Below are 23,051 nucleotides of genomic sequence, written 5' to 3'. Positions count from 1 at the left end.
ACCCAAAAAAAAGAAAAAAAAAAAAAAAAAAAAGAAAATGTCCTTGTTTAAAAAAAAACATATTTTAAAAGTGTTTTTCCTTTGAAAACACATAGGCAAGCTATGAATATACCTCCTTAAATCTGGTTCTCTCAGCTGGGAATGTAACTTAATGGTAGATTGCTTGCCTAGCATGCATGAAGTCCTGGGTTTGATTCCTCAGTACCACATAAACAGAAAAAGCTGGAAGTGGCACTGTGGCTCAAGTGGTAGAGCACTAGCCTTGAACAAAAAAAAAGCTCAGAGACATTGCCCAGGCCCTGAGTTCAAGCCCCAGGACTTACAAAAAACAAACAAGAAAAAAAAAATCTGGTTCTCTCCTTTGTGCTATTTCAAAGTAGGGACCGACTTGCTCAATTTGTAGAAGTTTTTTAAAGAAAGAAGTATATCATCTTTAGAACCAAGTTTTAATGTATTAGATTGCATAGTTTATTAGACTTCGTTTTTACATTAGAAAGTATGAGACATTCCATTTTTAATTTGTAATTCAAATGTACACTATATTTTAGCTATTGCTTTTTATTATAGCTAACATTCACCCAAAAGGATATTAACCTGTGATCATTTCTTTTCCTTCCAGAGTAAGGACCCTCCATCCCAGACTACCAGTAGTAATTCAGAGGAGGAAGTTTCTGCGGCAGGAGATTCGGGAATGGCACCAGTGGATATAGACCTGAACCTGGTTTCAAATATATTAGAATCCTACAGCTCTCAAGCCGGACTGGCGGGACCTGCCTCTAACCTCTTACATAGCATGGGAGTACAACTGCCTGACAATACTGATCATAGACCACAAGTAAGCCAATAAAAGATTAGCCAGCATAGCTACACTGTTGTTTTGTTTTTGGCCAGTTGTGGGGCTTGAACTCAGCCTGGGTACAGTCCCTGAGCTTCTTTGTGCTCAAAGTTAGAGCTCTATCATTTGAACCATATGCCAGGTAGAGTTTTTGAGCGGTTAATTAGAGATAAGAGTCTTATTGGGACTTTTCTGCCCAGGCTGGCTTCAAACTGCGATGCTCAATCTCAGCCTCCTGAGTAGCTAGGATTACAGGGTGAGCCATTGGTGCCTGGTTCTACTATTTGCTTTTTAAATAAAGAATGAGTCTAAGAGTGTTCCTTTCTAGTTTACTCATTTAGTAAGAATGTTCCTTTATTACAGGTTGCATAGGTTCTCTTCTAAGCACCAAATGTTGCCCACTCTGCACAAGTGCCCTAGGGTTTGTGTTGTTGTTTGCCTTATCCTGAGACGTTTTATTGCTTTTAACTCAGGGTAGACTTGAACTTGTAATCTTCCTTCCTTAGCCTCCCAATTGCTGCACATGTGGTTTTGGAATTAGCAGGATAGAATCAAGCTAGAACAGCCTTTGAGATGAGATTTACACACAATATGTTAATAAATCATACTTAGCCCTTAAGTTTATTTATTTATTTATTGCCATTCCTGGAGCTTGAACTCAGGGCCTGGGCACTGTCCCTTGAGCTTCTTTTGCTCGTGGCTAGCACTCTACTACTTGAGCCACAGTGCTACTTCTAGCTTTTTCTGTTTATCTGTTACTGAGGAATCTAACTCAGGGCTTCATGCATGCTAAGCAAGCACTCTACCACTCAGCCATCTTCCCAGCCTTTTTATGTTTGGATTTTTTTGTTTTGTTTTTGTCGGTCGTGGGGCCTGAACTCTGGGCCTGGGCGCTGTCCCTCAGCTCTTCATCTCTAACACTCTACCATTTGAGCCATAAAGCCACTTCCGGCTTTTTCTGCTTATGTGGTGCTGAAGAATCAAATCCAGGACCTCATGAATGCAAGGCAAGCACTCTACCACTGAGCCACTTTGCCAGCCCTATGTTTATTTTTTTAAAGATGATCCTATTCCTTCTGAAATGTGTTAAGTGAAATCTACAAATAGCTCCAAATAGTACTTTTGTAATATAGTGAATACTTTTCTAATTGAGGTGTTTGGTTTTCCCTCAGTGTTCTTGTGTGCACTAGAAAGATGCCCTGACCTGTGTGTCTTACCCTGTGAAAGTAAATTAATGGAAATACAGTTGTCCCACAGTATCCATCAAGTCTCAAATCCTTTATATAATATGGTGTGATTGCCTTTGTACAGCCTTTGTATATCCTCTAGTCGATTCTAGGTGCCTAGAATACCAAATGTGATGCATCTGCTATGTAGTTAATGGTTAAACTACATTTAGAGAATGGCAAAAATGTGCACTATAGATGTTAACAAATGTTGTTTGGGTTTTTTTCCCAAAATACTTTCAGTATGTGATTGTTGAAGCTAAGTATGCAGAATCCATGGATACATGGATACAAGTAATTCCATACTGCCTCTCCATTAACCAGAGAAGGAATTAGAATGGTTGTAGAGTTCCTATTTGGGAGCCTATAGTGTTACCCTTTCCCATTTTTTCTCTTTATTTCATAGCAGTGTTGATTGAAATGAGCTGAGAAGAGGAAAGTATTGTACACAGAAGTAAGCAAGCTTTAGATGAAAATGTTCTTTTTTTTTTGCCAAGCACAAGTGCTCAAGCCTGTAATCTTACCTACTCAGGAGGCTGAGATCTGAGAGTCTCAGTTTGAAACCAGCTCAGGCAGAAAAGTCCCCTTGAGATTCTTATCTACAATTAGCCACTCAAAAATGAGAAGTGGAGCTGTGGCTCAAAGTGATAGAGTCCTGGCTTTGAGCAGAAGAGCTTAGGCACAACATCCAGTCCCTGAGTTTAAGCCCCACAACTGACAAAAAAAAGAAAATGTTTCTTTTTATTACACAGGCAACATTTTTAACATTTTAAATAATGCTACTAATTTTAAATGTTTCAAGTAAATATTGTGTGTGTATCATCCATGTGTGCCCCCAAACACCACACATACACCTGTATATGCTGGTACTAGAGTTTGAAGTCAAGGCTTTACATTGTTTTAGGTTTTTCGCTCAAGGCTGGTGCAATACCACTTAAGGTACCGCCGCCTCTTTCTTTTTGCTGATGAGTTAGAAGAGACTTTTAAATTTGTCTGCTTGGGCTGGCTTTGAACATGTATCCTCAGATCCAGCCTCCTGAGTAACTAGGATTATAGGCATGAGCCACAGGTGCCCAGCTAATACACTGTTACAATTAGCTTTGAAGTTACATTTCTCATATTAAGAATGCTACCCCCCATAAAGTACTAACTGACCATGGCTTCTTGGAATGAAAACCAAGACTTTGTAAAACTTTTTTTTTGGGGGGGAGGGGTTGTGGGGCTTGAACTCTGGGCCTGGGTGCTGTTCCTCTCAGCTCAAGGCTAGCTCTCTACCACTTGAGCCACAGCACCACTTCTGGTTTTCTGGTGGTTTATTGGAGATAAGAATCTCATGGACTTTCCTGCCTGGGCTGGCTTTGAACCACGATCCTCAGATCTCAGCCTCCTGAGTATCTAGGATTACAGGCATGAGCCACCAGCGCCTGGCTAAAACTATTTTTTCTTTTTTTTTTTTTGTTTGGTAGTTGTGGGGCTTGAACTCAGGGCCTGGCTGCTGAACTCTTTTGCTCTTTTGCTCAAGACTAGGCTTGAACTAAAGCTCCACTTCCAGTTTTCTGGTGGTTAATTGAAGATAAGACTTTCATAGACATTCTTGCCTGGCCTGGCTTTGAACCTCAATCTTCAGATCTCAGACTTCTGAATAGCTAGAATTAGAGGTGTGAGCCACCAGTGCCCAACCAAAACTTATTTCTAATGGTGTATAATTAAGGTACATCTCAGTGTTTCAAATAGAATAAACAAAGGAAAACTTTATAAAAAAAAAAAGAATGTCACCTCAGCTGGATTACATGTGGTACATTAAATTTATCTTCATTGAGAATTAAATGTTGGGTAAAGAAAGGTAAATAGGGCTGGGAAGGTGGCTCAGTGGTAGAGCGCTTGCCTTGCATGCCTGAGGCCCTGGGTTCGATTGCTCAGCACCATGTAAGAAAAAGAAAAAAGCTGGAAGTGGTGCTGTGGCTCAAGTGGTAGAGCGCTAGCCTTGAGCTGAAGAGCTGAGGGACAGCGCCCAGACCAGAGTTCAGGCCCCACGACCGGACCCCAAAAAAAAAAAGGTAAATAAAGCCAGGTGCCAGTGGCTCATGCCTTCCTGTAATTGTACTGCTTGGGAGGCTGAGATCTGAGGATCACAGTTCAAAGACAGCCTAGCCTGGGCAGGAAACGCTATGAAATTCTTATCTCCAATAAACTGCTCAAAAAAACTGGAAGAGGTGCTATGACTCAAGTGGTAGAAAGAAAAGCTCAGGGACAGTTCCCAGGCCCAGAGTTCAAGCCCCAGGACTGGCCAATAAAAGGGAGGAGAGATAGCCATTAGCAAGGTCCACTGACCTTGAGCCAGACTCACTCTGATGACACATATGTTTGGCTTTCTTCATCTGCATCATGGATTCAACTGGATTCTGTTTATCCGTAGTTCATTGCTAGATTTATGTTGTACAGTCATTTGATTACCTGTGCTCTGGCCATTTTCAGTATCACAGCCCTGCCTCTGCCTCAGTTTCATAAATTCTTAAGTGATCTTCAGAATTTAAAAAAGCCTTCTATCCCATTCATGGCTTGGTACACAAAGTTCAATGTTACAGCTTCTCCTATTTGCTGCTCATCTTTTCTTAAAAACATTAGTCAAAAAACAAACAATTACTCCACAGTGACGTTTGAGAAACTCATAACCAGGAAGCTGCGCACTTCCCTCTCTATCAGTGTTTTCAGGTTGGAAATGTGTACACATGTACTCACAAACACACCCCCAGAGATGGAAATGATAGGGAGACTGTAATACACATGGACCCTGAACTGTTTTCTTCTGACTGCAACATATGAAGAAATAACAGGCCCTTTTTCATGAGTGCTTTTTTTCTTCTCCATGGTTCACTCCAGGTAAAGGCAAACTGCCAACCTAACAACAATCAAGTCCTACAACATAATAGCCCTCAACAGTTCAAGAGGAAGGCACCTGGATTTTCCCAAAACAGTGATGGTTTGGCAGCAGCAAAGACAGTAGCGTCCTTTGAGATTGAAAGGCAATTTAGAGCTTCAATTTTTCTAATTCTAGAATCTAGTTTTGCTTAGTCCTATGGGAGTCTTAATTTGTGAATAAATCTAGGATCTCTGGGGCTGATATCTTAATTACTAATTAATGCCTAAAATTATCTAAAGATAGTACTTCTGCATATTGTCTCTGTTGTGCCAATTTGGAACCTAGACTTAAAGATTTGATTGTCACTCCGAAAAAGAGATCTTTTTTGTCATCACACCACCCCTCAATACTCACTTTCTTTCTTTCTTTCTTTTTTGTCGGTCGTGGGGCTTGAACTCTGGGCCTGGGCACTGTCCCTCAGCTCTTCAGCTCAAAGCTAGCGCTCTACCACTTGAGCCACAGTGCCACTTCTGGCTTTTTCTGTTTATGTGGTGCTGAGGAATTTGGACCCAGGTCTTTGTGCATGGGAGGCAAGCATTCTACCACTGAGCTACCATCCCAGCCCCCAATTCTCACTTTCTAAAATTTCCTGGATTCATAGGACAGAAAGAAAAATCTGAACAGAAAGTGTAGACAGTCCCCCTGACAGGTCTCCTTCCTTAAGACTGGTATAGGATGGCAGGAGAAGTGGTACAAGTTTAGGGAAATACAGATGGCAAAGTGATAGTCTTTTACATGGGTCACAAACTGAGCAAATAATAGAGCTGAAAACACAAAATAATCTCTTTGGGTTTTTTTTTATTGTTCTTTTGGATACTACTGGAGTTTTTGGATGATAGTCCTTACGCCTGCTAGTTAGGCACTCTGCCACATCAACAGAACCTCACTGCCTCCCATTTACTGCAAGAGCATTTTGAGGAAGACTCAAGCTCCCTCTTTCTTCATCCCTTCAGACAACTTAAAGAAAAACTTTGGGGGTGTAGCTCAGGGGCAGAGCACTTGCATAGCATGCATAAGGCTCTGGATTTCATTCCCAACACTAGAGGGGAAAAAATCAATAAAAAATCCTCTTATTTAACTACTAGTACAAGAACATTCCTGTTCACAAATTTTAAAATGTTACAATATTTTTCCTGGTTCTGTAACTGATTAGTAGCTTCAGGTTGGTTATATATTTTCCATGTGAAGATAAACATCTTAACCATAATTACTCCAGGCATGTTTTGGTGGTTAATATAAACAGCATTAACAAGAGACAAACCAGATGTTTGCTTCTAAGGTCTTGGAGAAAGTGGATTACAAAGGGCATACATTGAAACTAATCTCCACTCTTACTCTGATTTTGATGGTTGACACAGTAACAGCTTTTTCTCTTTAGCTTTTTTGTTGCTGTTTTGTTTTCTTACTACGTAACCTTGGCTGGCCTGGAACTAGAAACCAACAGGGCCTCCCAAGTGCTGGGATTATAGGCATGTACCACCACATCTAGTTTTATTTTGTTTTGCTTAAAGAGGAAGTTCTTGCTATGTTGCCCATGTTGGTCCCAAACTCCTAGGCTCAAGCACTCTTCATACCCAGCTTTCCAAGTAGCTGTGACTACAGGTGCATGTTACTATACATGGCTTATACTGCCATTCTTACTGCATGTTCATAGGAATGTCTTATGCTGGCATTGCTGACAGAGGTATCTTTCCTTGAGTTTACCTTCACCACTGCCTAATTATGAGATTGGCCTGTTGCTGCTTTTTATCTCTCCTTTACAAAGGACCTCTGAAGGTGTGCCCTTCAGCCATACCCAGGAAGAATCTAGACATCCTGATCTGGGCTAAGCAGGTAGGGAAGAACAGGCCTGTTTTTCCACCCACTCCTTAATCAGTTGGTGGGCAATGGCTAACTTAGGGGGCAAAGAGAATGGGGAAGTCTTGTTCTGTTGCTGAATATAGGGGCCCTCTCCCCTCAGTGCTGTGACCACCTCATCATGACTGAACCAGGCAGCTGCCTCCAGTTCTCTCAAGTTCACCTGGATCTAAAAGACATAAAGAACAAAAGAGTGTAAGGTTAGGAACTATAAAAATTTAAGTATTAAAGCCAAATATGGAAAAATGGCTACTATAACTAGGCAGCCTTAGAATATAACACTTGGTGCCAGGCACTGGTGGCTCCCGCCTATAATCCTAGCTACTCAGGAGGCAGAGATCTAAGAATCATGGTTCAAATGCAGGAAAGGCTGTGAGAGTCTTTCTTTTCTTTTCTTGCAGTTCAGTGGCTCAGTTTTAATTTGTACTTTTATAAAACTGTGAGACTTTTATCTCCAATTAACCACCAGAAAACTGGAAGTGGAGCTGTGGCCCAAAGTGGTAGAGTGCTAGCCTTGAGAGAAAGAGCTCAGGAACAATGCCCAGGTCCTGAGTTCAAGCCCAATGACTAACAAGAAAGAAAGAAAAAATATATATAACATGTAGCATCTACAGGCAAAGTGAAAATCTGTTCTAGATATTGCCCAGAAACAAAAGAGAGGGGCTGGGAAGGTGGCTCAGTGGTACAGTGCTTGCCTTGTATGCATGAGGCCCTGGGTTTGATTCCTCAGCACCACATAAGCAGGAAAAGCCAGAAGTGGCACTGTGACTCAAGTGGTAGAGTGCTAGCGTTGAGCTGAAGAGCTGAGGGGCAGCGCGCAGGCCCATAGTTCAGGCCCCACAACCGACCAAAAAAAAAAAAGGTAAGGGAATTAGGCACATTGATTTTTTTTTTTTAATTCAGGGGTGTAGCTTAGTAGTACCATGTATACTTATGCATGTGACCAGGGTTCAATCCCCAATATCAAAGGGGCAAAAATATCTGGAAGTATAAATACTAATATATTAAGATGGATAAATTATACTCATTTTTCTTTGTGACTGTTTAACATAACATTTAAAAATGTTACTCTTTGGGGATGGGAAGGTGGCTCAGTGGTAGAGCACTTGCCTTGCATGCATGAGGCCCTGGGTTCAATTCCTCAGCACCACATAAGCAAAAAGAAAAAAGCCAAAAGTGGTGCTGTGGCTCAAGTGGTAGAACGCTAGCCTTGAACTGAAGAGCTGAGGGACAGCAGCGCCCAAGCCCAGAGTTCAGGCCCCATGACAGGACCCAAAAAAAAAGTTACTCTTTGTTTATTGTTATTCTTTGGTAAGAGTTAATGATAGTCAAATGATAATCTCTCCTTTGCAAGGAGCAAAGTAATGCAAACTGGCCACAGAGAGCTTAAAAGTGATTCAATATTTAAATCACCGCTGGATGCTAGTAGCTCAGAGCCTTACTATTTTGAAAGCTGAGAATGAAAGGATTGCATTTCAAAGCTAGTTTGGGCATAAAAATTCACAAGACCACAGTAGTGGGCACAGTAGTCCATGCTTATTACCCTAAGCTACATGGGAAATAGATTGCAGTACCAGGCCAGCCTGGACAGTGAAGCCTACAAGACTCTTATCTTCACAGAGGGAGAACACATTGGCCTGTGATCCCAGGAACAATGGCAAGGCTAAAAGTAGGCTACTTACAGCCCAGACATTGTAGGAAGTGAGAACCTATCTCAAAAATGATCAGTGAAACCAGGCTGGAAGCATAGCTTAGTAACTTCAAGCCAGTATGGCAAATGTGAGGCCCTAGTATTACAAAGAAGGAAAACAATTAAAACTCATAGAATAGACTTTGGCATGAGATGACCACAGCTATCCATCAGAGATCCTACAGATTAACAAGATGAGGCTAGGAAAAGACAACATCAAAGTCCTTTTCAACTAAAATTCCTGTAATTTTTTTTATTACTAGTCCCCAGTATCCTGATCTTGAGCTCTAAAACCAATCCCAAAGTCAGTCATTAAATTTGGTATATGTGGTCAGTATGGTGGCTCACACCTGTAATTCTAGCTCATGGGGAGAATATCAAGATTTGAGGACCGGGAGGCAAAAAGATGTCTACATCAACCAATAACTGGGATGTCATGTTGTGCCTGTCATCCCAGTTACATGGAAGTGTAAATAGGATTTGGGCATACATGTGAGACTGTCCCCAAAAAAGCTGAGGGTGTAGCTCAAGTGGTAGAGTGCCTAACAAACACAAGGCCCTGAGTTCAAACCACAGTATTATAAAAATAAAAACAAAAGGTAATTGATAAACGTATATACTTACTCTATGTAAGGTAATATTACCAGCTGAAGGGGTAAGATAAATACTGTAGAGACAACTGAATATCCACATACAAAAAATGAAATTGGACTCCTGTCACACCAAAGATCAAATCAAAGTATATTAAAGACAGTGTAAAACTTGAAACCATAAACCTCTTAGAAGCAAACATAAGGACTAAGCTGATTTTTTTAGCTATGACACCAAAACACAGGCTACAAACATAAAAATAGATAAGATTACACCAAAGGAAAAAGCTTCTGCCTACATAAGGAAATAAAAGAAAAAGTACTCTATGAAAAGAGAGAAAATATTTGCAGACCATAAATCTGATGAGGGATTAATATCCAAACTTTTACCTGACTATCTAAGAAACTACCCCAATTTAAAAATGTGCAAGGGGCTAGAAATAGGGCTTGCTTAGTATTCATGAGGTCTTGGTTCAACCCCCAACACTACAGGAAAAAAGAATGGACAAAATACCTGGATATTTCTCTAAAGAAATGAAAGGATCATTGGTTTTTAAAAAGTTCAACATTTTAATCATGAGGGAAATGTAAAGTGAAACCACAAAACCTGAACGGCTGCTATCAAAAATGAAGCAAATGAAGCCAGTCATTGTGCATACCTGTAATCCCAGCATTTGGGAGGCTGAGACAGCATTATCATCAGTTTGAGACTAGCTAGGACTACATAGTGTGAGTTCAAGGCCAGCCTGGGCTACATAGAAAGATCTTGAACAAGAACAGAAAACAAAGGACAGCAGATGCTGGCAGAGATGTGGGGGAAAGGAGGCTCATCTTCAAATAACCACCAAAAAGCCAGAGGTTAAGTCGTAGATTTCCATCTTTGAGCAGAAAGCTAGTGGACAGCACCCAGGCCACCCAGTCTCAGTACCACACACACACAAAATAAATAAAAATCCAACTTTACAAATAAATACATTAAGATTTGCTCAAAGGATAGATAGGTTTTAGGATAACTGTTCTTATCAAAAGAAGGGAAGAAAACCATGAAAACAGATGGTTTACCTGTACATACTTATCTCCAAACTCATTTAGTAGTATACATATTAATGTATACAGCCTTTTTATGTTAATTAGACCTCAATAAAAAGTGGTTAAAAAGAAATTGAAACTGTCTCATGACTGAGATATGTGCCAGGAAGAATGGTGATTTGTTTACTATATTGCAGATTCCTTGGAATAAATCATATCTTCTACATCTCTGTAATCTAGACAATGCTGTATACTAGAAGAGTGCTCAAAAACTACTTGCTGACCAGCAGATTGGATAAAGCAAAGGAAATAGTCAAAACATAATAAAAACATAGGAACCTACTTCTGTGTGCCCTGGTTTCACAGTTGCATGACAAGCAATCATGAGAGAGCTATTAGGAAAGGGCCAGTGCTGGGATGCAGAGTACTGGAGGCTTTCCAACTCCAATCCCACCTCTTCTGCAACTTCGCGACGGATAGCATCTTCTATACACTCACCTGCAAGCAAATTAAATCAGGACAGCCGTGGTGCAGAAAGTTTATATATCACACTGTATCAAAGCAACTCATTTGTGAAGGAGTATAAAACGGGCTCTGAAGTCTCAATGAAATGCTTTTGAAAGTCTCGTAAATCTAGCCTTTCCAACAATAGGATGCAGGTCTGAAGCTTGATGTTGGACTGCAGTGCAAAGCCTACTAGATTAATTCTAATGTAAGGTAAGTATAGCAGTGGGTGAAGCTACTGCTGCCTTCAGCTTTAGAACAAGTCTCCTTTTCACTGTTATTATTACCACAACAGATGAAGAACCAAAGCCCTACAAATAAATATGAAGTTCTAGTTAATATTCTGCATACTGAAGATAAACTGACCAGCAACACATGTAATAAAGTTAATGTAGAAAAAAATTGTAGTTAAGTGGTAGGACTGTTCCATCTATACTGTGTGTGTGAGAATGTGTCTAATGGAATGCTACAAAGTTTTAATGCTAGAAGGCAAGATAGGAAAGAATGTGCCTGAGCACTATGACGGAACAAGTACCTACTATTAAATAGGCTTTTTTTTTTTTTTTTTTTGGTCGTCATGGAGCTTGAACTCTGGGCTTAGGCGCTGTCCCTCCGCTCTTCATCTCAAGGCACGCGCTCTACCACTTGAGCCACAGCGCCACTTTAAATAGGGTTTCTGTTCTCCATGATCACCTGTTTATCCCCTAAACTTACCTATATCACAAAAACCTGCCAGGGCAGAATATAATCCCTTGGGAAAGGAACTCTGGCGAGCAAGCAGACATCGAGACCCATCTGACACAAGAATGATCACCACAGGAGCCATCTAGAAAAGGAGAATGGAAACTGAGACAATGGCACTTGGGTCCTGTTAACAAGCAGAAAGAATGGGTAATTGGGGAAGCCTTTTGTTTGTACAGGTCTTCTTCCCCAGGACAGAGACTTGTGTTTTCTTAAAGCACTGCTTACCTGTGGATAATAGATGATCTTATTAGAAGGGCACACACGCTTGCTGCCGGCCATATTCTTCTTAGTGGGCTGCCCACTTCTGCTGCAGAACTGATGATTGTCATGCCAACGGAGAAGAGCCTGAGCCTAGAAATGCAAAGATGGCTCTCACTTCATTTAGAGAAAATAGGTTCATCCATAATGGTACTGGGCCTAGTATCTTGAATAACTCCTAGGGAAATGCCAGCCCTTTTCCAGCTTACTTACTTTAAGTGGTTATTAACATATTCCCCTAGCACCAGAAATCTAAAAAGGAATCATGTTACTTGTTTCTTTTTCATTTCTGAGATTGGCTTTTTTTGTGCTGTTATGCACAAATTAGGCAAATGTTCTAACACTGAGCAACATCCTCATTCTGAAGAAAGCATTTTAAAATATGAGTTGATTAAAACAAAATATGTAAAGTAAAAGATATTTATGATCCAGCATAAAAAAAATTTGCCTTAGAGCAAATGTGCATATCTTACAGTATTCGTCTTTAGTGAAGCAGGAATTATTTGGGGGAGAGAGAGAGGGCAGGGAAAAGTGTTTAGAGATTTCTCTTTAATTTAAAATCACAACATCATAGCAGGGACCAGGCATAATAGTCCACACCAGTTGGCAGAGACAGGATCATGGTTCTTAGCCAGCCCAAGCATACATCAGCAAGATCCTCTTTATTAAGCAATCTAAAAGCAAAAGGCTTGGGGGTGTGGCTCAAGTGTTGGAGAACTTAGGAAGTATATAAGGCCCTGAGTTCAGTCCACAAAACCACCACCAAAAAAGAAAAGCAAAAAAAAAAAAAAGCAAAATCTGAATTTGCAAGGACAAGGCATTAAAGCAATGTAAAATTATTTTTCATACAATAGCTATGATTTATGTCATGGTGTGGGTCATTTTAAATGTTTATGAGACTGCAAGATCCTACTGCCATAGAACTGCATGTTCTTTTTTTTTGCCAGTCCTAGGGCTTGAACCCAGGACCTGGGCACTATCCTTGAGCTTCTTTTGCTCAACACTATCACCCTACCACTTGAGCCACAGCGCCACTTCTGGCTTTTTCTGCTTATGAGGAATCAAACCAAGGGCTTCATGCATGCAAGGCAAGCACTCTACCACTAAGCCACCTTCCCAGCCCAGAACTTCATGTTCTTTTGAGAAAATAGTAGCTCTACCAAAAGCAAGGCTAGAACAAAGAAGAATAAGCAATTTTCCTACAGCATATTGTCCCACAAAGGTTTATAGGAAGGACTGTGGTCTACAGAAGACGAAATCAAGGGCTGGGAAGGTGGCTCAGTGGTAGAGTGCTTGCCTTGCATGCATGAGGCCTTGGGTTCGATTCCTCAGCACCAAATAAGCAAAAAAAGCCAGTAGTGGAGCTGTGGCTCAAGTGGTGAGTGCTAGCCTTGAGCTGAAGAGCTGAGGGACAGTGCCCAGGCCCAGAGTTCAGGCCCCATGACCGGACAAAAAGAAAAGACGAAATCAAATGTGAATAATGTCATGAAGTCCAATGCACACATGGGCTCAACTATATACATATTTTATTAAACTCCTTACAGAAATGAGAAATAAGACTCTACCGTGAATAGCAAGGAGGAATCCATTGAATTCAGCTTAAATAAAGCCTTCCTCAGTTCAACAAAAGACCCTCTGAGCTCAGTCTCCATTTCAGGTTTTGGTATGGAGGCTAGAAAATTAAAAATAGAATGAAACTAAACAAATGTCAGATTTTGCCTCTGAGCCTATCTCTAGTCCCAAACTTACCTACTAAGACTCAACTGTGATATGGAAAGAACACAGATTCTTGCACAGCACCTGGGGCTTACACCTCTAACCCAAGCTAATCAGGAGGCTGAGATACAGAGGAACAAGATTTGAAACCAACCTGAGCAGAAAAGTTCATGAGGTTCCAGCTCCAAGAAAATCATCAAAAAGCAGTGCTAGACTGGACATTGAGGAAAATGAACTAAGAAACTCAAAGGCAGCGATCGGAGGGAGGAAATGAGAGGGAAAAAGGGAACAGTTTAAACTAAGCAAAAGGAAAGAAATGTAGATATCACCTGATGTGGAAGAAATAGTTGTATTGTCAAAGCTCAGAATTCACAAATATTATAGACCATGATAATGACAATTTGCAAGGTTAAAATATGTTTGTGACTTTAAGTATCACTATTCCACAATACTGTGAAATATGTGAAATTTATGTAATCACCTAATCTCAATAAAAAATCATTAAACAAAAAAAGCAGCACTGGAGGCATAGCTTAAGTGGTAGTGGTATACTTCCAGCTGAGTAAGAGCCAAGTGAGTGCATAGGCCCCAAGTTCAAATCACAATGCTTAAAAAAAAATACCTTAAAAAAAAAAAAACCACAACAAAAAACAAATTCCCAAGTGTCTACCCAAAGATTCTAAGGAAGCAAACATGAAATGAGGCCCAGACTTTTTTTTTAATAAGCACCAGGTCATTTTTAGGCCATTTTGGGTAACAGCATAAGGTTTCTCAAGATCTTTAGGACAACAAGCTGATTTGTATTAGCCACAGACTCCTTAGAAAAGAGATGAAATGGAATCTCTAAGCTAGCTAAACCTCATTGCAGCATCATGACATTTATACCCAAACCTTGGAGAGAAGGAAAGCATGACAGGACCCATGAACCTAAGCAAAGTGGTGCCCAAATGCAGACCTTAGAACCTTCTGTATTGGTAAGAGAAATGATGCCATAATTTATTTTCCTTCCTTCCTTCTTTCCTTCCTTCCTTCTTCCTTCCTTTCTTTCTTTTCTTCTTTTTTTCTTTTTTTTTTTGTTGTTGTTGTTGGTCATGGGGCTTGAATTCTGGGTTTGGGTGCTATCCCTCAGCTCTTCAGCTCAAGGTGAGTACTCTACCACTTGAGCCACAGCACCATGTCCAGTTTTCTGGTGGTTAATTGGAGGTAAGAGTCTCAAGGATATTTCTGCCCGGGCTGGTTTTGAACCGTGATCCTCAGATCTCAGCCTCCTGAGTAGCTAGGATTACAGGCGTGAGCCACAGGGGCCTGACAGTAGGATTTTCTTAAAAGTGCTATTATATGAAATCCCAAAATCTATAATTACTGAGAAATGCCCATTATGAATAATATTATGTACCATACATGGAAGATGAGCTATTCAGACCGAGGTCCAGAGCAAACCAAGCTTCATGCTGATCAGAACATCCAATCAGCACAGAATCTTCTATTACTTGTGCATCCTGTCCAAACTTACCCAGGAGACTTTCCAACTCTAGGAAAAAGAAAACAGGATTTCAATCACACCATCACTGCCATACTTAGAGGAAATAGTACAGTTTTGTTTAAAGTATACAGCTGTCCCTCAGCTTCTGTGGAATAATCATTACAGAACACTCTAGATACCAAAATATTCAGATACTCAAATTCCTTATGAATGTAAATAAACTATTACTTTACCTACGCGAACAGTAATACGATGCTACATTGTTTAGGGAATAAAGACAAGAATAAAAGTCTATTCATATTTAGTACAGATGTCATTTTTCCCCATTATTTTTGATCCATAGTTGAACCCAAGGATATGGAGGCCAACTGTACTTGGCTTAAAGTAACTTCCCTGTAGCTTACTTTAGTAACTGTGTAGTTTTGGTCTAATCACTTAGACTCTCTTGGTCTTTGCTTTTTTTTTTTTCTTTAACTTTTTCACTTTCATTTAAAGGCTCTGATAATGAGTTCATACATGTCATTACATTTTATTTGCCATATAATAGCCACCTAGCCGGGCGCTGGTGGCTCACGCCTGTAATCCTAGCTACTCAGGAGGCTGAGATCTGAGGATCGCGGTTCAAAGCCAGCCCGGGCAGGAGAGACCGTGAGACTCCTATCTCCAGTAAACCACCAGAAAACCGGAAGTGGCGCTGTAGCTCAAGTGGTAGAGCGCTCGCCTTGAGCTGAAGAGCTCAGGGACAGCGCCCAGGCCCAGAGTTTAAGCCCCATGACCGACAAAAAAAAAATAGCCACCTATTTCCAAGTAGGGAGACATAAGATGTAGTACAATAATCATTTTAATATTAGTAATTTTAATAATTCTGAATTCTTTCTCTAAAAAGATTTGACTAAAATACAAAACATCCTTTGAAGCCAGTAGCTCAGAAGTGCTGAGCTCTAAGGGTCAGGACCCCTAATTCAAGCCCCAGGACAGGCACAAATACACATACACAAAATCCTTGTAACAAAACTAGCAATGATGGGCTGGGAAGGTGACTCAGTGGTAGAGTGCTTGCTTTCCATGCATGAGGCCCTGGGTTCAATTCCTCAGCACCACATAAGCAGAAAAAAAAAGTTGGAAGTGGCACTGTGGTTCAAATAGTAGTGTGCTAGCCTTGAGCTGAAGAGCTGAGGGACAGCGCCTAGGCCCAGAATCCAGGCCCTACAACCGACCAAAAAAAAACTAGCAATGAAACTTTAGGAGCTTACAAAAGATGTCTCCTGGAGGAGAAGAAATCAATTCATTCCCTTTGGCAGAGAAGCTCAAGCTGAGTGAGATAAACTAGTATAAGCTAGGAAGGAGCATCATGTGGCTAAAAAAGAACAGTTCCTGACAAGGACTTCCTCATGCCAAGCTCACAACCACCTAATGATGACTCATACTATAGGGAAAAACAAATAAATAAAAAATATGCTCTTCCTTTAGAAGTAATGACAGGAGAGATGATGCTTACAAATGGTCCTCTTTCTGAAGTTTATGAAACAGGTAGAGGTCATAAATGGGATATGTTAAATGTCCCTATATTTTCAATACCATCTTCAACTGTAAACCCAAATCAAATACCAGCCTGAGAACTGTAATTCACTCAAACTGTAATTTGCTCATTGCTACCACACGAGGCTTCCAGTAAGACTTAACTCTTCCTAATTGGGACAAGCCAAGGCAGAGGCTCTGCTTAGGTCACTTAATACACTTCTGTTTCCAGAAGCCACTGGTGGGATTGTCCCACTTAGGTTTCTTGCCTTCAGGTGAAGGACTACATATTTGTGCTGGTTTCCTGGTAGCCTATGAAGAATGAACATGTTTCTCAGGTGTGGGCTCAGATTTCAATTTGATGGCACCTGGAGCAGACTCTACCTATATCACCAAAACATTTGAATTTACCTTGCTTATTTTCTAGTGGGGATTTTGCCTTCTTTCTTTTTAATTTCTTTAACTTTACCTTTTGTCATAGTGACATCTTCATTCTCATCAAAGTCAGAATCATCCTCAGAATCTTCACCTTTTGGGGACAAAAATAGACTTCATACTTGACATCTCAGAAAACACATCATGTGTGGTTGTTCCACTTTTGGTTGGTTCAGTTGATGCCAGCCAGAATAATGTAAAGATTCTCTACAACGTGTTGATGAGCTTCACCTAAATCAACAGTGTCAGTATGATCTTCAAACCATGATTTCTTTGTCATTTCCTGTGATTCTGTCTTGATATCATTAATATTGTTCTATCACAGAGCAGATTCCTCTGTTGAACTGTCACAGCTTTAGGCACTTCTTTTTCTTTTCCCTTGAACACCAAGGTCATCATTTTCCATCATTAGCTTGTCCAAATCTAAACAATCACTGACAATGCTGCAATTAGAGATACGAGGAGGCTTACTCGTTTTTTTTTTTTTTTATTGTTGCCATGGTTTTCAATACTTTTGTCTGGAGACTTATGCACATGATTGGTGACTGGCAGTTTCTGGATACAAAGATATAGCAACCTCTAAGCCTCTCTGAGAGATCTTGTTTTCCAAAGCAACCTCCTTTTTATAGTTTTAGTTTTGTTTATTTTTTTTCTCTTGCAGTAGGAAGTCTTCTTTCTGGAAATTAGCTTTGGTTTGTCTCCTTTTAACTCCTTTGATACTGGATATCTTGTTTAAAGGTACAGGCACAAAATCATCATCTCTGGTCATCAGGCTATGAGTAATTGAATGGTTTCTTGTTTCACACTGGGCACACATCATGGTCTATTTAAGAATGGAGATCTGAGCTGGCTGGGCATTGGTGGCTCATACCTGTAATCCTAAACTACTCAGAGGCTGAGAAGCCAATTTAGGCAGAAAAGTCCATGAGATTTATCTTCAGTTAACCACCAAAAGCAAGCCAGAAGTGGAGCAGTGGCTCAAGCCTTGAGTTAACTCAGTGCCCAGACCCTGTTAAAATCTCTTTCTTCTCTCTCTCTCTCTCTCTCTCTCACACACACACACACACACACACACACACACACACACACAAATGGAAATCTTCAACTCTAGGTAGATGACAACAGTGGTAGTGTTTTATTCCTGCCTAAAAATAGACATTATTCTCCCTGCCCTGGTGCTGGTAGGTGTGCAGTCACCAGCAGTCAGGCCTCTGCTTTTTTTGGGGGGGGGGCGGGGGGAAGGGTCCGGTCGTGGGGCCTGAACTCTGGGCCTGAGCGCTATCCCTCAGTCTTCAGCTCAAGGCTAGCGCTCTACCACTTGAACCACAGTACCACTTCCGGCTTTTTTCTTTTTTGCTTATGTGGTGCTGAGGAATTGAACCCAAGCCTTCATGCATGCAAGGCAAGCGCTCTACCACTGAGCCACCTTCCCAGCCCACCTCTGCTTTCTTATCAGATATCAAAGAAGGAATTCTGTGTATCTGTGATTACTCTGATTGTATGATAGACTTAACGTAAGTCTTGTTCATAATATACATGATAGTTAATTTGTAAGGGCATTGAAAAAGAGAAGTGTTACACTTAAAATACTAGAGACAAGTCTAGCTCTATAATTAGCTTCTAGACTGTGTTGCTTTGGTAAACCAGAGTGGAATACTCACTTGAGATCCTGGTCTGTGAAAAGGAACTGCTATGTAGAGAAAAAGCCTGTGCATCAAGGACTCATTTATTTGCTCATTATACAATATAACATTGCTAAATCTCTACATGATGTTTTCATTTTCTAACAAAGTCCTTGTATTCTTCTGCATTACTGGAAACTTCCCGTCCAAGTACTCCAACATGTGACCCATGAAGAAATTCACCGGCAGAGGATTAAGAAGTTAGTATATGGTGACTAACTGTACTTACATATTAATATAAAACTGAAAGCTAATATTTGAATGTCAAATTCCAGCTTGTAGTCCTAGCCAAGAGGACCCATCTCAAAATAAATAAATAGCAAGTCCCAATGACTTAGACCAATAATTATCTAAACTAAGAAGACCTCAAATTAATTTATTATAAATTTTAATACCCTAGTAAAAATTAAATTAGGATACAAATCTTACACTATGTAACTGCAACTTCACTAAGGCCCAAGTTGGCAAATTTTCTCTAAAAGGAATACTAATTTTGTGAATTCTTGTGAGTAATCCAGTGTTGGTTAAAATCACCCAACTGTCATTGAAGAGACAATATAAACCAATAAGTAGGGCTGTGCGCCAATAGTTTTTTTCCCCCCAATCCTGGGGCTTGACCTCAGGGCCTGGGCACTGTCCCTGAGCTTCTCTTGCTCAAGGCTAGCACGCTACCACTTGAGCCACAGTGCCACTTTTGGCTTTTTCTGTTTCTGTGGTACTGAGGAATGGAACCCAGGGCTTCATGCATGCTAGACAAGCACTCTACTACTAAGCCACATTCCCAGCTGCCAGTAAAAATTTTATTTACAAACCAGGCAGCCAAGTCCAGTTTAGATAGCAATTTTACTGATGGGGCAACTATGGTTCATACAGTACTAAACTTAATTGGCAGAAGCAATTATTAATTTGAGACTCAGAAGCTGAGAAATCTGAGAAATCTAGACTCTAAGGTTCAAAGATATTTGGGGGGGGGGGATTCAATATGGTCAGGATTTAGCTTGTGGGCACAGGCAGAGGTGGCCACCTGTATACTCTGAGCTTACCTAATAGGCTAAGCCGGGGGACCAGGTATTGATGTTCTGCTGTCCGAAGTAAAGGCGCCAGGCTATGGAAGAGGTAAAATGCTCCTGTCTGCTGGGCTTTTTTACAAGCATCATCATCTTCCTTCAGTTCAAATAAATACCTATATTTGGGAAATTATTAGTTCATAAGAACAGGCTTAGTTATTTGGATACACTCATTTTTTGAGAATTCTCCTGCATCCTTCTCCTAGCATAGTTAATTCCTTTATCTATTTACATCTTAATTGTTCCAAAAAAGGATTTGAGGTGGCTTCAGGCCGTCGTTCATTCCCGCTTCTACTAAACACAGCTTGCCCATAGTTGTGTATTTAAGTCTGTTCTCTTCCCTGAAAGACTATAATCTTTTTTTTTTTTGTCGGTCGTGGGGCTTGAACTCTGGGTCTGGGCGCTATCCCTCAGCTCTTCAGCTCAAGGCTAGCACTCTACCACTTGAAGCTACAGCGCCACTTCCGGTTTTCTGGTGGTTTATTGGAGATAGGAGTCTCACGGTCTTTCCTGCCTGGGCTAGCTTTGAACCGCAATTCTCAGATCTCAGCCTCTTGAGTAGCTAGGATTACAGGCATGAGCCACCAGTGCCTGGCTGACTATGACCTTCTTTAGGGCAGCATTTGCCTTTCCAACCTCTGCATGTCAGCCGTGGCTCAATTCAATAAATATTTATTGATGGGGTTGGGAAGGTGGCTCAAGTGGTAGAGCGCTTGCCTTAAGCCGAAGAGCTGAGGGACAGCACCCAGACTCAGAGTTCAAGCCCCATGGCAGACAAAAAGTAAATAAAAAATTTATCGACTTGAACTTCAAGGGTGGTAAATATTGAACTTCAAGGTATTTTGCCAATACTACACTATTAGGCAAGAAATTACAGGTAGTGGAGTGAAAGAAAAACAAGTATAATGACGAAAACATCAGACAGATAGCCTGAGATGGAGGCACTCTTCATGAGTGCAGAGTTCATGGCACACCTTCAGTAGCTCTTAGTCAATCCAGGAGCGATAACCACCACCCTTATCTATCAGGACTGAAAGGGATCATTGATCACATAGGCTGACCAAGTTAAAATAATAAAGATAAGTTAGCGGTGGCTCACACCTGTAGTCCTAGCTATTCTGGAGACCGAGATTTGAGGATTGCAGTTCAAAGCCAGCCTGAGCAGGAAACTGAGGTTTTTATCTCCAATTAACCACCAGAAAACAGGAAGTGGTGCTGTGGCTCAAGTGGTACAGTGCTCGCCTTGAGCTGAAGAGCTGAGTGTCAGCATCCAGGCCTAGAATTCAAGCCCCATCCATAATAATAATAATGATAATAATAAAGATATTCCTTCATCTTCTTGTTATTAAGTAGTTGTACAAAAGGGTATAATCCCATAAATCAGATTTAAGTACAATGCTTCTTTTGGAGGGGAGGGCTTTTGGCCGGTCATGGTGCCTGAACTCTGGGCCTGGGCACTATCCCTCACCTCTTCAGCTCAAGGCTAGTGCTCTACCACTTGAGCCATAGCACCACTTCTGGCTTTTTCTGCTTATGTGGTGCTGAGGAATCGAACCCAAGGCCTCAGGCATGCAAGGCAAGCACTCTAGCTCTGAGCCACCTTCCCAGCCCAGTACAACGCTTTCTTAGCCAATTGTCACCCCTTCCTTTGTTAACCCATTCCTTTGTTCTCCTTCTTTGTCTTCCTCCCATACCTGCCCTCAAGTTATATAGAATACATATAGCAAAAATTAAAATACTGAAAAAAATCAACATGTCAAAAAACATCCTCTTATTGGAGATAATAACAGGACAAGTCCTATACTTTTCCAGTACCTTTATTAAGGCTGATATGAATCTCCAGTGTCTGGAAATGGAGGCAGAGTCCATGTTTTATAAGTATAGACTGAATGTAAGTTCTCCTAGAGCTTTAGGAGAAAAAATCATTAATAACCATTTGACCTATCAAAACCCTACTCAGGAGGCTGAGATCTGAGGATCATGATTCAAAGCCAACCTGGACAGAAAAATCCCCATGAGACTCTTATCTCCAATTAACCACCAGAAAACCAGAAGTGGTGCTGTGCCTCTACGGGGCAGATCACTAGCGTTGAACAAGAGCTCAGGGACAGTGCCTAGGCCCTGAGTTCAAGACCCATAACTGACAAAAAAACCCAAAAATCCCTGAAACAGTGCAGTGGATTGCAGCTCAGTGACTCAGCACTTGTCTCACAAGTGATCAGTTCAATACCAACATTACAAAAAAAATCCCCCAAAAAACAAAAAACAGCCGGGCTTTGTTGGCTCACCTCTGTAATCTTAGCTCCCCAGGAGGCTGAGATCTGAGGATATCTGTTCAAAGCCAGCCTGGGCAGGAAAGTCCATTAGATTCTTATCTCCAATTTAAATACTAGGAAACTGGAAATGGCTCTGTAGCTCAAAGTGATAGAGCATTAGCCTTGAGCTGAAGAGTGCAGGGAAAGTGCCCAGGTCCAGAGTTCAAGCCCCATATTTGAAAAAAAAAAAAACCCTACCAGAACACCTGGGTTAAGGTCTTAAACCCAGGGCCTCATCTGAACTGACAATGAGATCCCCGAGTCATTTACCCTTTCCCTCAATGAGGAATTTTTTTTCTCCCTTTAGTTATAATAGCATGGAACCAAAATTTTCAAGGATAAAAATATTTAGATGACTTTTAAACTTTGGCAATATTTTTATTATTATAATAGGAAGAATAGCAATTATTTTAAAAAGTCAGGCAATATAAATTGTGTATACCAATCTTTGAACTCAGGGCCTGGGTGCTCTCTGAGCTTTTTTATTCAAGGTAGTGCTCCACCACTTGAGACACATCTCCACTTTTAGTGGTTAATTGCAGATAAGAATCTTATAGACTTCCTGCTGGGGTGGCTTTGAATTCAGATCTCAGCCTCCTGAGTAACTAGTATTGTAGGCTTGAGCCACCAGCACCTGGCTATCAATAATCTTTTTTTTTATATATTTGGGTCCGGTTGTGGAACCTGAACTCTGGGCCTGGGCGCTGTCCCTCAGCTCTTCAGCTCAAGGCTAGCTACCACTTGAGCCATAGTGCCACTTCCTGCTTTTTTCTTTTTGCTTATGTGGTGCTGAGGAATTGAACCCAGGGCCTCATGCATGCAAGGCAAGCACTCTACCACTGAGACACCTTCCCAGCCCCAATAATAATTTTTTTAAAAACAGAAAATCACTAACAATGCCTCTAAGCAGAAATAATCACCATTTACAGTTAAAATTCTCCAAGTTATCCTCTTATGTGTCAGTTGTGTCATACCTAGGTATATTTATATGCCTATGTAATACAGTGTATATATAGTGTATGTTTAAAATAAGCCAAGCTTCTGCCTTTGTGACCTTTTTTTCCTTAAACATTTTTACATCATAAAGTATTAGTTGAAGCCAGGTGCCAGTGGTTCACTCCTGTTATCCTAGCTACTCAGGAGACTGACATCTGAGGATCATGGTTCAAAGCCAGCCCGGGA

General features: G+C 40.8%; 1 protein-coding gene across 1 annotated transcript; it reads right to left on the bottom strand.

Annotated features, from left to right (window-relative positions):
• Positions 1-6,443: 6,443 nt before the first annotated feature.
• Nudt13 (nudix (nucleoside diphosphate linked moiety X)-type motif 13) lies at positions 6,444-19,679 on the bottom strand. The gene is made up of 8 exons (XM_013025698.1): positions 19,531-19,679; positions 16,840-16,899; positions 14,766-14,900; positions 13,219-13,325; positions 11,621-11,746; positions 11,366-11,477; positions 10,491-10,645; positions 6,444-7,007 (listed from the first exon to the last, which is right to left on the bottom strand). The coding sequence occupies exons 2-8, from the start codon at positions 16,847-16,849 to the stop codon at positions 6,807-6,809; spliced, it is 846 nt and encodes a 281-aa protein (XP_012881152.1). The 5' UTR covers positions 16,850-16,899; positions 19,531-19,679; the 3' UTR covers positions 6,444-6,806.
• Positions 19,680-23,051: the final 3,372 nt, after the last annotated feature.

This window comes from Dipodomys ordii, unplaced genomic scaffold (genome assembly GCF_000151885.1).
Source record: "Dipodomys ordii isolate 6190 unplaced genomic scaffold, Dord_2.0 Scaffold86, whole genome shotgun sequence".
Classification (NCBI taxonomy): domain Eukaryota; kingdom Metazoa; phylum Chordata; class Mammalia; order Rodentia; family Heteromyidae; genus Dipodomys; species Dipodomys ordii.
The sequence above is the reverse complement of the archived record's forward strand: the minus strand, read 5'-3'. Positions and strand labels throughout refer to the sequence as shown.